The sequence below is a fragment of the Rhinolophus sinicus genome, chromosome 8, assembly GCF_057876585.1.
Source record: "Rhinolophus sinicus isolate RSI-liver-muscle chromosome 8, RSI-T2T, whole genome shotgun sequence".
Taxonomy (NCBI): domain Eukaryota; kingdom Metazoa; phylum Chordata; class Mammalia; order Chiroptera; family Rhinolophidae; genus Rhinolophus; species Rhinolophus sinicus.
Window position 1 is genome coordinate 21,689,192 of NC_142508.1, and position 13,582 is coordinate 21,702,773.

The 13,582-nt window shown below is 34.9% G+C and overlaps 1 protein-coding gene across 11 annotated transcripts in view; it reads left to right on the plus strand.

Annotated features, from left to right (window-relative positions):
* CADPS2 (calcium dependent secretion activator 2) overlaps positions 1-13,582 on the plus strand; it is a 479,588-nt gene that overhangs the window by 296,038 nt on the left and 169,968 nt on the right. For all 11 annotated transcript variants that reach the window (XM_088799948.1, XM_088799951.1, XM_088799947.1 and 8 more), the window contains one exon: positions 10,993-11,059. In XM_088799948.1, the coding sequence (XP_088656074.1) occupies positions 10,993-11,059 (67 nt within the window). The remainder of the gene's footprint in view (positions 1-10,992; positions 11,060-13,582) is intronic.

The following is a 13,582-nucleotide window of genomic DNA, read 5'->3' on the forward strand; positions in this document are numbered from 1 at the left end:
TTGTTCTCTACATTTCAACACCCTCCAAAAATGTTCTGGTTTAACTAAGACCAGAGAGGAACATTACAGAATCAAAGACCTTTCAGGGATCAAACATTGTCCATGAAGAGTATCATCCAAACTTGACAGAAACTTTGTTTTTCAAACATCGATCTTTACAGATTCTTAATGAAATGAAGTTAGAAGTGAAGAAGATATTTTAATTATGATTAGGATGTTAGTTAATTCCGAAAAGAATGTAAAAGCTCAGTTATATAATTTTCTTGCTGAAAGACTCATTAGCAGTAATCTAATGCAGCTAATTTCCCAAAATGTATGCTGGAGAACAATACTCCTACAGGATCGTCTATGAAAAAGATGCTGTAATTCTGGAGACACTGCGTGCTCTATTCCCACCCCTAGCTCCCACCCAGGCCCTTACACCCCGCCTCCCACCACCACACTCCTTAATGTCTCAGTGTCCCTGTCTGTTACAGGCTCTTCTTCCAAGTCCTCTCAGACAGTGTTTTGCTTTGTTTTGCTCAATGTTTGTCACATTTGGTTGCTCACCAAAGCCAGTCTTTTTCTTCATACTACTTTGCATCTAGATGTTCCAAGCCACACACAGTGAAAAACACTGAATCCCAAGTTATCTTCTGAACGAATGGGAATCTTATGCACATATTTCCACTTGAATCTATCCTAAATAAGGAGGAGGTAGAACAGTATCTCCACTTACAGAGGAGGAAACTGAGGTCTAAGTTATTTGTGTTAAGTCGGATTGCCTATGTTGTATATAATGTTTAACAATGTTCGATCATTTTTTGCTTTGCTTTGGGAATATTGCATCCCAAAGGGAAGGTATTCCATAGTCAATAAGATATACTTTGATATATATATATATATATATATATATATATATATATATATATATATATAAAAGCCATTTCTAAAACTTTTGTTTCATTATTATCAAACTGTGTACATTTTCAGGGCTAGGAAAGCTTAAAGGAATATGGCACAAAAATATCTAGGATTGCCTAAGTGAAGTATTTCGTTTTAATCTTTAGGTACCCTAGAGCTTGTTTGCAAAGTGCTACAGAGTGTCCTTCCCCTTGGAACGTGTCATATAGCCTGACCCCCAGAATTGAGATCTTCACAGCCTCTACCCTCTTCCTTGGGAATGGATGCCTAGACTTGACTCTGTGCAACTTTTCTTGGTTGAAACAGGTTGCTCAATACATTCTTAAGACATTTTTTTTCCCTCTTGTATTCTTCGGAGCCATTTTACAGTCAACTTGGAAAAGTCCACTAATTTTCTGGAATTTTCAACAAATCAGTGAAGCTTCTGCTGATGTGAAACAGTATTACCGTATTTTGAAAGACACTTAAACTGAGGAGAAGTATGACACCATGCTTTACAAAATAGGCCCTCTGTGACAGCGTGTATTTGAATGAGACCCTAACCTAGTTATATAATTATAAATGTCAGCATTGGCGAGATCATGAACCATTAAAAATAGGTACTAGGGCACTTTTTCTGCTAATCACGATATAAAAGAAGGCTGAGCCGTTATCAAAGATAAATGTAGGAAAAATTTCCTTGTTAAGATCTCTCTGTACAGTTTGATTCAAATGGATTGTTTGGCTTGTGTTTATCTGTTTAAATCTACTCTTCCTAGAACTACTTAGATGATTTTCCCAGTTCAGTTTTGTATCTAGGTGACAGTGCCCCGCCATTTGTTTTAGAACACCATTTTTATGACCACCTGCAGTCCTTGATGTCTGTCCGAGGGTGGACTGGGCCCATATGGTCTTCCCTCTTATCTTGCCTGTTTGCCTCTGGTCATATTCTAGATGGTGCAATGGCAAGCCAGTTGTTAAAAGATAGGTTCTACACCTCAGACTGTTATACTTAATCCGATAACGTTCCTTCGAACTGAGATTTAACTCAGATTAAGCCAGCAGAAGATAAGGCTTCTTAGGAAAAGGAGGGGTGACAATTTTTATGTTATCGAGTCTGCAAAACGTGGTACAGAAAATGAGTGAAGAACTCTACATTTTCCTGCAGTGACTACATTTATAAATCTCCTGTTTCTATCGCACACACATTTGAACTTCCTGCTCAACAATAGGAGTTTTTGATTTTCCTTCATTGATAATTTCTCGGGAATGTTTTGTAATTTCGTTGGGCTGTGATCCTCTCCTGGCCTCTCCACCTCTGGTACCCTTTCCTGTAAGAATTCAGGAAGTATAAAACGCCAACTGGAAAGTATTTACTTGTGGGGTTTTTAATGCCCAGGTCACACTGTTGTCTTGCATCAGTTTCTTTTTCTCATCCTTAGCTGAAAACAAAACCAGAAAAAAAATGGGGGGGCGGGGGCTTAATCTTATGGGGTTAAATAAAAGAAAGAATGTAGTAAAAGAAAGAGTCCTTTTATGCTGGCTGCCGAGAACGTGCAGGGATGACTGAAAGTGCCTGAGGGCATTTGGTCCCTATTGGTTTTCACATCAAATGCAGTGGTGCCCATGGATAGCCTGTATTGTTGTCAGTTAAATGGGATCATGAGTGTCTGAAAGGTGTTTGAGAATGAACCGAAAATCATTTTCACAAGTGGGTGATTACTTCTGCCACGTGTTAACCGAACTCCAGCAGAATGGCCCAGATTTTCGAGCCTGTATTAATTGCTCTTTCAACCTTGACTGAGGTTTCTCTTTAAGAAAGCCCTTTCCAGGACTAAGCTGCTCTATATATTGATTTTTTTTTTCCTTTCTGTATTTTTCCTTGAAGGAAATGAAGGCTGGCAGCAGAAAAGGCTTTATCATTCAACATGTAGATTGTCCCATTTCTTTGAATAAAAAGCTAGACTCATAAAGTGATCCACCGGAGTAATAGTCCTTTTATTTTTTTTCAAACACTGAATAATCCCCATATTCTGTATACAATTATGTTTTTCAAATATTCATTAGTGGTGATTTTTCATCATAAAGTAAAACCATGAACTCTCACAGCATGGACTCACTCCAAATAAATTGTCATGGTCTCCTTGCTATTGGAAGTGTGTGCCACCACTCTAATTGAGACTAAACTACAATATTTAGCAGTATGTGTTGAAGTATTCTTTGAACAATCTTCAAGTTAGAAAGGTTTTTAAAAGTGCTTTTAAAGTGTTTGGATAAATGAGATCTTTATTTGATGTTACCATTTTCTATTTCATATATGGCATAGAAAATGCAAGGTGTTTTCTTAACTAGAAAAATATAGGCTGTATTTTAGTTCAGACATATTGTGCTATGAAGATGAGTTAAATCTCAATATTTAAAACTAATCAGAAATGAGTTCTGGAGATTTCATTAACTTTTGTGATTATATGTAGTAGCAGAGATTATATAGTATTTATAGGAAAATGGCTTAATTTATTAGTAAAACTAGTTTCTGATTTTTTTTGGCATAAAGTAAGACAAATCACAGCATGTTATATGTGAATCTATTTTTAAAAAACATATTGAAAGAGGTGCTGTGTAGAAAAAGCTTTTAAAATAATTTTATAAGCATTTCAGTGTGAACATGTTACGCAATCTAAATATCTGTTGAAAATTCAACAAAAATAAACATTGTAGAATATTTTTGCTATTTTTGTTTTGCTTGGTTTATTTTTACCGAACTTTATTTTACTCAATAAATCTATTGTTGAGATAATTTTATTAGAATAATACATAATTGTTAAGGATCACTTATATCTAAAAAAGTTTTTATTTCTATTGTCACAGAACATTCTGATGGATTTCATTAAAACTCTGCTTTTGTTTCTCCACAAATGAAAACTTTTAGAAGTAATTGCGGCATATGTTCCAGTTGGCATTTTTAAGTTAACATTTAACTCTTTTAGGGATCATGCTGATATCACAGAGATTGTACAATTTTTAGTGTAAGTGTTGAAATACCTTATTTGTAACTTCTTTTTTTTCCTTTCCCGGTTAGTGTTTCTTTGGGGTGTGTTTTTTTGCTATTTTTCTTTTTCCTTTTTTTATTAATTTCAGGTGTACAAAACAATATAGTGATTAGACATTTGTATATCTCACAAAGTGATCACCCCAATAAGTCTATTACTCATCTGGCACTATACATAGTTATTACCATATTATTGACTCTATTCCCTGTGCTGTACTTTATATCCCCATGACTGTTTTTTATAGTTGACATTCAATATTATTTTATGTTAGTTGCAGGTGTACAGCATATTGGTTAGACATTTATATAATTTATATTTATGTAATTTGACCATATATAACTCTTGATATAGGACATGAAAAAAATTTTCATTTGCCTTGTTGATGGTAACTCTATTGACTTGAGGATTGGCCATACCAAAATTCTTCTGTTTACTTATTTTTCCCCTCTTAACTTTTTTCCTAACAGCATAGTATAGGAGCTATGCATTCACATCACTTTTTTTCCTTCTTTTTTTAAGGAGGGTGCAGCTCACAATGGCCCATTGGTGTTTGTGTATCAGCATCACGTTCTAACCAACTGAGCTAACCGGCCACCCCATTCACATCATATTTGAAACATAAAATTCAGTTTCTCATATCGTTTATATTTGAGAATAGAGTATGACCTAGGACTAGTTAGAAATGCAAAAAAAAAAAAAAAAAAAAAGCCATAGGCCAATGAAACATTGATACACGTTTAGTTGGTTTGTGTTCTAGCAATGATCCCTATGTTTCTTAGGAGCAAATATTACTCGCTGTTAGAAACAACCCTAGAAGAGGGAGTGATACTTTAAGATTATTGCTATTTATACTGATTTATAAAACCAAATGCTTGAAGGCATTATTCTTATGTGTGAAATCCAAGCTTTGTGTCAGTGTTGCTAATTTGTTACCTAATCCTGTGGAAGAAGAGAAGATTTTAAAGTTAAGCAGGCAGTTTTTTGTTCAAAGGGAACAACTTCTTAATACCTTCCTTAAGTTGGATGTGCTGAAGAAAGCAAACACTTTTAAGTAGTATCTGAACATTTATTTTTAAATAATCTGAAATACTATAGTTACGTGAGTATTGTGATACATTGGAATTATTTCAATGGCAAAGTGTTATATGTAGTACAAATTAACATTGGAAATATGTGCTTTTTGAAATATGTTGTGTACAATAGAATATCTCTTTTATTCCATTCAAATAATAATTCTTGGATCCAATTTACCTTTGGTTAGGGAATTTTTTTCATAGGGCCGTATTCTAATAGATCACTGGAAAAGTAATATGACTCTGAAAACTGCTAATGTGTGTTCCTTCACTTTCCATCAGTTTCTTACTTTACTGAAATAATTTAACAAGGATGAGAAAAAATGTTTTATTCAAACTGAAATTCTGTAGGTTGATGAAAATGAATAATGTTGAAAGACCCACCAAATAAATAAATAAATAAATTGAATGAATGAATGAATAAAAGAATAAAAACTTGCTTTCCTCTTTAACATAAGATGAAGAAAATTCACAGTGCCCATTAGAGAATGTTGCCCTCATGCTGTGTGATAAACATTTATTTTATTTTATAACATTATAAATTGTCACATAAAACTCAGTTAAATGTGTGTTCCAGTTTGACTGGTATTTGACAGGTCTGATTTACTTACCATTAAAAAAACTTTCTTTTTTATTTGAGTTAATCATACAGTCAAGAGGAAGCTAGTGATGACTCAGCAGGTTACAAAATATTCAGAAAGAACATAGCTGCACAGCAGACCCACCGACAGATCTGTAGTACACTAAAGAGATACTCTCTCCAGGATGACAAATACCCATCTTGAGTCATGTTCTCTATGCCTTTCCCGGGTGAAATAAGGCGGTGAAAATCCAATTTGACCAGAACTCAGATGACAAGAATATAGTCATAATAGATTTTATTTTAATTTAATTTTAATTTTATTTTAATTCTTTTTTTTAATGTTTATTGGGGTGACAATTGTTAGTAAAATTACATAGATTTCAGGTGTACAAGCCTGTGATACATCATCTATATCACATTGTGTGTTCACCACCCAGAGTCAGAAAAATTCTAAACCATTTTCATGAAACAGAAATGAATGACAAGTAAATAGCTTTCAAAGATATGTTTAATTAACGCTATTGCCATTTATGTCAAATAGTTAGATTTCACTGTCAGCCACAGCTTCTCCTTTTATAGAATTATGTAGTTATAGTTGATCTTCATAATAATGACCCTGAGATGCTTTAGGGTCTTTTCAAAACCAGTAAAGAAAGATCAAATTATATTTTATGGCTGTTTGAAGTCAAGTCAACCTATTGTATACAAATTCTCTAAAAATTTGTATACAGTAGGCAAATAGAGAGTCTCCACATAGAGTAATTCATTTTCCAGTAATGAGCAATGCTCAAACATCACTAGGTAAGGGTATGAGCAGACTCTGTTGCCTAGTAGAACATAATATTGTGTTAAATATAACTTTAGTATATTTTTCTGAAATAAAAATCTTATGGATGTTTATCCGTAAGAGATAATTTATAAGCTAACACTCAACATTTAAAAAAACAAACAAATAAACAAAAGAACCGTGATTCAGTAGCAATGCTAGGCATAAAAATGGGTTAGGAGAGAATGCATTTTGATTTTTTACGATGCTTTCTAATAAGTGGATTATCCGATTATAACTAAATTTTAAATGATTTTGGCTCCTTTTTCCTTGCTTTCTCCGCACTTCAACCTTCCCAAAGCTGATAAGACCACAAAAAATTTAAATTTAAATGGCTCCAAATTCCAGAACTTGAGAATGGCCTTGAAAACTGGAAAGCCCCATTAAAGCTGTGAGTTCTCCACTGTGTTCAAGGTACAGTGACAATGATCCTTACCTTTGGTCTCTAGCTATTCAACTTAGTCATACCAGAAATATAATTCATGGAGCCATAATGGCCACACACCCCAAATCCTTAATAATAGTGATTTTTCTGATTATAAAAGTAGGATGTACTCTCATACATTGCCACTGGTAATGCAAACTTTTACAGCCACTTTGGAAATGAAACTCAACAACCCCACTCCTACTTATTTACTTGGAAGAAATGAAAACGTGTGCCCACACAAAGACCTATGCATGAATGTCTATAGCAACTTTATTATAACCAAAAAAGTGCAAACAATCCAATCATTCACCAACTGTTGAATGGATGTACACATTGAACTAAATTCATACGATGAAATATAATATTCAGTAATAAAAAAGGAACTGCTCCCCTTCCTGAAATCTATGTAATTTTACTAACAATTTTCACCCCAATAAATTTAATAAAATAAAATTAAAAAAAAAAAAGAACTGCTGATACAGACCACAACATGAACGAATCTCAAAAGGTTTATGTTAAGTGAAAGAAGGCAGACACAAAAGGCTACATGCTGTATAATTCCACTCATACGAGATCCTGGAAAACAAAAAACTAAAAGATCAGAAATCAGATCAGTAGTTTCAGAGCTGGGATGGGAGGAGGAGATTGATCATAAAAGGGCATGAAGTAAACTTTCGGGGTGGAACATTCTGTCAGTTCACTGTGGTGGTGGTGGTTATAGGACTAGGTCAACACTCATCAAATTATATACCTAAAATGGGTGAATTTTACTTCTTGTATACGATACCAGGTAACCTTACTTATAAAAATGGAAGATGTGCACTGTAGAAATTATGGAAATGTAGAACGGCATAAGGAATGTGAAATTCATCTGTAATCTCACAAGCCAGATATGAATGAACTGCAGGTTTAACATTTTGATGCGTTTTTCTGGAATTTTTTTTTTTCATATATATATATACTATAAGCTCATGTGACTTGTTTTTGTAACTTAACATTATAACAATTCTTCCGTATCATTTTTTTGCGTCACTTTTAATGGCTACCTTATTTAATTCCTTACTGTTTGATTCTTACATGATTTGTGAGTTTTTGCTCTTAAACAGTATTGATGAATATCCTTTTTCTTTATTCTTTCCTCTATTTTTAATGCCTCTTATGCCAAGAATTTGCTTTTATACCAGTGAAAAAATAGCTAGACAGTGATACCTGTTACTTAATTCCAGAATTCATCCTTATAGTTAAAAAACCCTCAAATTTGTTGAAGTGTAATGTGCTTTTTTATTCAGTATAGTTACTTTTCAGATGTTTTTTATTCATGTCCTTTTTATATATATAAAATTTTTGTCCGTCTAATATGAAAACTAAAGAGCAGAAACTCGTATTTTTCTGCATAGCATTTCCTTTGTGCAGTTAATCTTTTGTTGAATCGAATTCTTTCTTTAGTGCAACAACCCCAAATACCTCAAGGCCCAACCTTCTAATGCTTACCTTGCTTCCAGTCTTAAATTATCCGTTACTCTATATCTTTTAATATCTTCCAACAGACACATGTACGCATCTACCCACCCTTCTGCTTTCTGTCCTTAGAGAAACCATACATTTTCATTCCAAATGTGTTGATCCATTGTTTTGAATGACGTTACAGCAAACAATATTATTCCTGCTGCAGGACCTTCACTGCAAGCAAGACTTCCCCCTGACTTGCTCATGGTGCTGACGGTTTGTGTATCAATATTCACTTTCACTTAGGTATGATCCAGTTGCCCAGCAACGTGCTAAGTGAGATGCTTTGATGGAGCTGAGAAGCGGGCTGTGGTCACAGGCAAAGGTTATTCCAAACGCCCTCTGTGGCTCCTAGGCAGCTGTGGGCGCACATCTCACCAGTGCATTTTCATAGAGGATGTCTGTTGTGTCCACAGCCTCTAGCTCCCGGGGTCATTGCTGTTAACCCTGTAATAGGAGCTTGGGTCTGTGCATTTCAGGAGAGGGAAATTACACAGGAAAGACAGGAAGAGAGCAGCTAAACACCTATCACCAGAACCACAGAAATTAGAGGCTAGAGCAAAGGTGGGGCCAAGGGCTTTCAGGGGACCTCAGGAGGAGAGAGCAAACAGGTGAGAACAGTAGCAGTGGATGTCTGTCAGGAACGAAATGAATTTGCATCACATCCACAAGCACAGATGACAAGGCCTCAAGGGTATTGTGAGAGCCAAATATAAGTTTACCAAACACTTCAGCTAGCTGACATGTCTGAAAGAAAATATGGAACTGATGTGGGCAGTGTGGGGAAAGCTTTCCAGGGCAAGAGCCTAGTTTCTAGTTCGACTTTTAGTAACTCCATGTTTGTTTATTTGATTCTGAAAATTTGGAAAATACAAGGAATAAAGGAGGAAACTTGAGTCTTCCATAGCCCCACCACTCAAATTTCAGAATATTTATTTAATATAGATATCTTTGTTACAAATTCCAAATAATTAAGTATGTGTGTAGTTTTGCATCTGTTCTTTTCACATGGTGGTATATAATGAGATAGTGCTTATGTTTCTCATTTTATCAAAAATATAATTTCAGTTGCAGCATAGTATTTCTTTCCATGCATATGACAGCATTTCTAAAACAATTCACCTACTATGGGACACTTAAGTTGTTATGTTTTCAATAATATAAATAATTTTTTCTGGGTATCCATGTAGTATACATCTTTATGTGCATGTCTAATTATTTCCCTAATAAATTCCAGGATGAAAAGGTGGGACTATTTCTATATGCTGCCATGTTATCCTACAGAAAGGTGGCCTTAGGTTCTACTCCACTAGTAGTGAATAGGTGCCCATTCATTTCAACACACTTGAGCCAACATCCCGTATTACTAGGTTGGTGCAAAAGTAATTGCAGTTTAAAAGGTTAAACAAAATTGCAAAAACTGCAGTTACTTTTGCACCAACCTAATACTTTTTCAAAGGGGGAGGTGGGCGAAAGGTATGTTTGCTTTGTTTTGCACAAGAAAATTATTTTAATAAGGCAAACGAAAAATTCAAGCTAAGATTCTAATTCTAAAATGTGAGAGAGAAAGTCTAGAGACTCTAAGACCCTAAACATACTTTTAGCTGTAGTGCTTTTTTCTTGCTTGGAATTGTATCGAGCTAGTTTGACTAGCCTCTGCAATGTTAAACCTTCACTTCAGAAAAAGGGGTTGGGATAAAATACTGAAAAATCTTACTTTGATTTAAAAATGAGGCCTCGATTTGTCATATTTTAAACTTCTAACGATGTTTTCCACCTTTGTAAGAAGTGTGTATGTAGTTTTGTGGTATAATTTTAAAATAGCTCTCTGTGACATGCTCACACTTGATTAATTTTTCATTTATTCTTTTCCCTTGATACTTCAGCTCACATCTGTATATTCAGTAAGAACAAAAGTTCTATTCTCAAATGATTGACTGCTTTAATCATTTCAGTTCAGGTTACTAATAGCACAGCAAAGTTTAAAAGAAGCCTGGTTGAAACCATGTTAAATTACACACTGTCATCTTCCTGATCTGAATTTCATAGTCAGGAACATTTGTAGCAAGATGCTTCCCTAAGTCAGGTAAATCCCCAATTTACAAGGCGGGGAGGGACCTTCAAAATCACCAAATCCAATCCTTTTCGTTTGATAGTTGAGGAAATGGAAACTGAGATTGGTGCAGGGACATTTCTTGGTCACTCAGCTAGACAGTGACCCTACACCCTGGGGTTTCGGACTCTACAGCTGGCTCCCTCTCAGGTCACACTCCTCGTCCCCGGTCATCTGGTTGCTGGAACATTTCGTATTCGATTCTCAACTCATAGCCTTTGTCTCTCCTAGACGCCTGTGTAAGAATAAAGTTCCTACTGGTTCCCTGATGACCCTTTCTAACTCCAGCCTCGTTCAGTGTGTGGTATGACTGACAAATTGATAAGCCACAAAAATCAATTGCCTTTCGAGGCCTAGAATAAGCTCATTTTGGAACACAGAAGCTGTGTGTTGCCTCAGCTTCCAAATGAACTAAACTTTGTCTATAGCAGGCTGGTCTCAAGAATAAATACCTATGGAAGAAATACTGTTACATAGAACCACAGCATTATTCATGGAAAGTATTCTTTTGTTTGTTTGTTTTTCTTACCAGATATCTGTATGCCCTTGGACAGAAGGTTTGGAAAAGATGGAAAAAACGTTACTTTGTTCTTGTTCAGGTTAGTTCCTTTTTTTCCTGTTACTTAATCACTCTAAGACAGTGAGTGGTTCTCAAACATTTGCCTATGTGGGTTATGTCTATCAATAGTCACTGTATTAGAAATCAAAACTGAAAAAAAAAGTTAAATATGTAATTCATTTTAAAATAGCAGTAGTAAATCCATTACATGCTGACAACACGTGTAACATTTTTATGTAGAATAACTATTTTCCACACCAAACAATTTAGTGAAATGAGCGGCATTATTTTATACTTTTTGCACGTTTCTTTAGTGTTTGGTTTAATAGAATGCAGCTGTGTTTTTATATGAGCTCCTGCATTCAATCTGTTGCAATCTCAGATGAAATGTATCTTCCGAAAACCTCCACTGTACACTCATGAGAGAATAACTATGAAAAAGGCAGATGATGTCTGAATATTATTATAAATATAATGTTGACCTCGCAGGTCCCCTGAAAAAATCTTTAAGAAATCCAGGATTATAGGACATAGTTTGAGAACCACTACATCATTCTGATATTTCAGAGATAAACCATAATGCATAGAAGCACTAATTTTTATATAAACATGCCATATATGTCACTTATTCACATAATTATGTCTTTAAAACACCTTGACTGGTCCATTTGTTTGTCACAGGATTCTGAATGTAGACAAATTACTAGGGTATACAGTTTCGCTGACTCCTTTTTGGGGGGAGGGCGTGCTTTTTGTGCTTTTCGAATCATGGATAACCTTTACTCATAGAATATTCTCATTAAGTTAAATTTACATTAAATTTACATTAAAGAATAACTTTCTATTCTATGATAAATCAAAGTGATTTCATTCCCAATGAAATATATGAAAAGAGACTCACTCTTGGAATTCTTAACAGAACACAGCCTGTAAAATCTCACCGATTCTTACCCACACATTAAGCAAGCTTAAATGGACTAAATCAGAATGACACAGTGAAATGCCAAGGATAGAAAACTCTTATTTGCTGTCTTCCAGAAGTATAGCCATCTGTCAATTGCTGGGTAAATTATGTGCCATCATGGCATGAAAATTTCATGAAATGTATAAAAATTTAGTCAAATTTAGTTTTCTCTCCATGGCAAACAGCCAGCCTATTGTTTTCGTGGCAAAAATGTAACCTTTCCTTATAGGATTAGAACCAATATTTGATCAACTAATTGAATAAAAGATACACACACACGTGTGTGTTTTTATATGAAGCCCAAGTGTTTGCTTTGAGTGAAGGGCCCCTGTTTGGAGTTCTGGGTGCTCTATCTTCCAGAAGCCTCACCTCTGAGGCATCTTCTTTGGTTTCCAGGTTTAATTTCTTTACATTGACACAGGAACATAAATGCATTTACCAAGCTGTTTGAGTGCAGGTCTTTCTGAGACTACAATTTTGATTGCATTCTCTTCTGTAGATGCCTTGCTCACATTAATCTGACAAGTTCGTGTGAGTGACTTTTTTTTATCAAGTCTTTCTAAAACGTTCAACTGATTTTTCATAGAAACATCAGCTTCTCATACATAGTCATTCATGCGTTTATATAGAATCTTATGTAATTCCATAATTTCAATAGCTTATATTACTGGCATGGACAAACCTAGATGACTCTTAATAAGCATAGAGTTTTACGAATAAGTCATTATGCTTTTAAACAATTTAGTTAAAAATTGTTAACAATTGCTTTTAAAAAATTTTCCCTTTTTTATGACTTCATTTATTTATTTTTTTTAAGAGCAATTTTAGGTTCAAAATTGAAAGGCAGGTGCAGAGATTTGCCATTTATCCCCTGCCCACACACATGCATCGCCTCTCCTGTTACCAGTGTCACTGGGTCCATGTGTTACCAAGAGTGAACCAATGCTGATACATCATAGTCACCCTGAGTCTGTAGTTTACCTTTGGGTTCACTCTCGGTGTTGTGCATCCTATGTATTTGGACAAACGTATAATGACATGTGCCCATCGTTGTCATATGCAGAGTATTTTCACTGCCCTAAAACTACTCCTGTACCCCCAGCAACCACTGATCCTTTTATTGTCTCCATAGTTTTGCCTTTCCCAGAAGGTCATATATTGGAATTGTACAGTATGTAACCTTTTCAGATTGGCTTCTTTCACTTAGTAATGTGCATGTAAGGTTTTTCCATGGCTTGAAAGCTCTTCTTTTTTTTTTTTGTTTTAAGCACTTAATAATATTCTATTGGAGGAATCACAGTTTATCAATTCACCTACTGAGGGACATCTTGGTTGCTTCCAAGTTTGGGCAATTATGAATAAAGCTGCTATAAATATCTGTGTGGAGATAAGTTTCAACTCCTTTATGTAAAAACCAAGGAGCACAATTAATGGATCATATTCATTACGTTTTAAAGAATGAATCAGAGAGTGTTCATTAGTGTGGAGATCTGGTTAAGTGACAGTCGGCTAAAAGCGTTTCTAATATACTGATTGTTTTAATATGAAAATGAGGCTTCATTAGATCAGTCTTTAGAGGTCAAATGATCACCTCGTGCT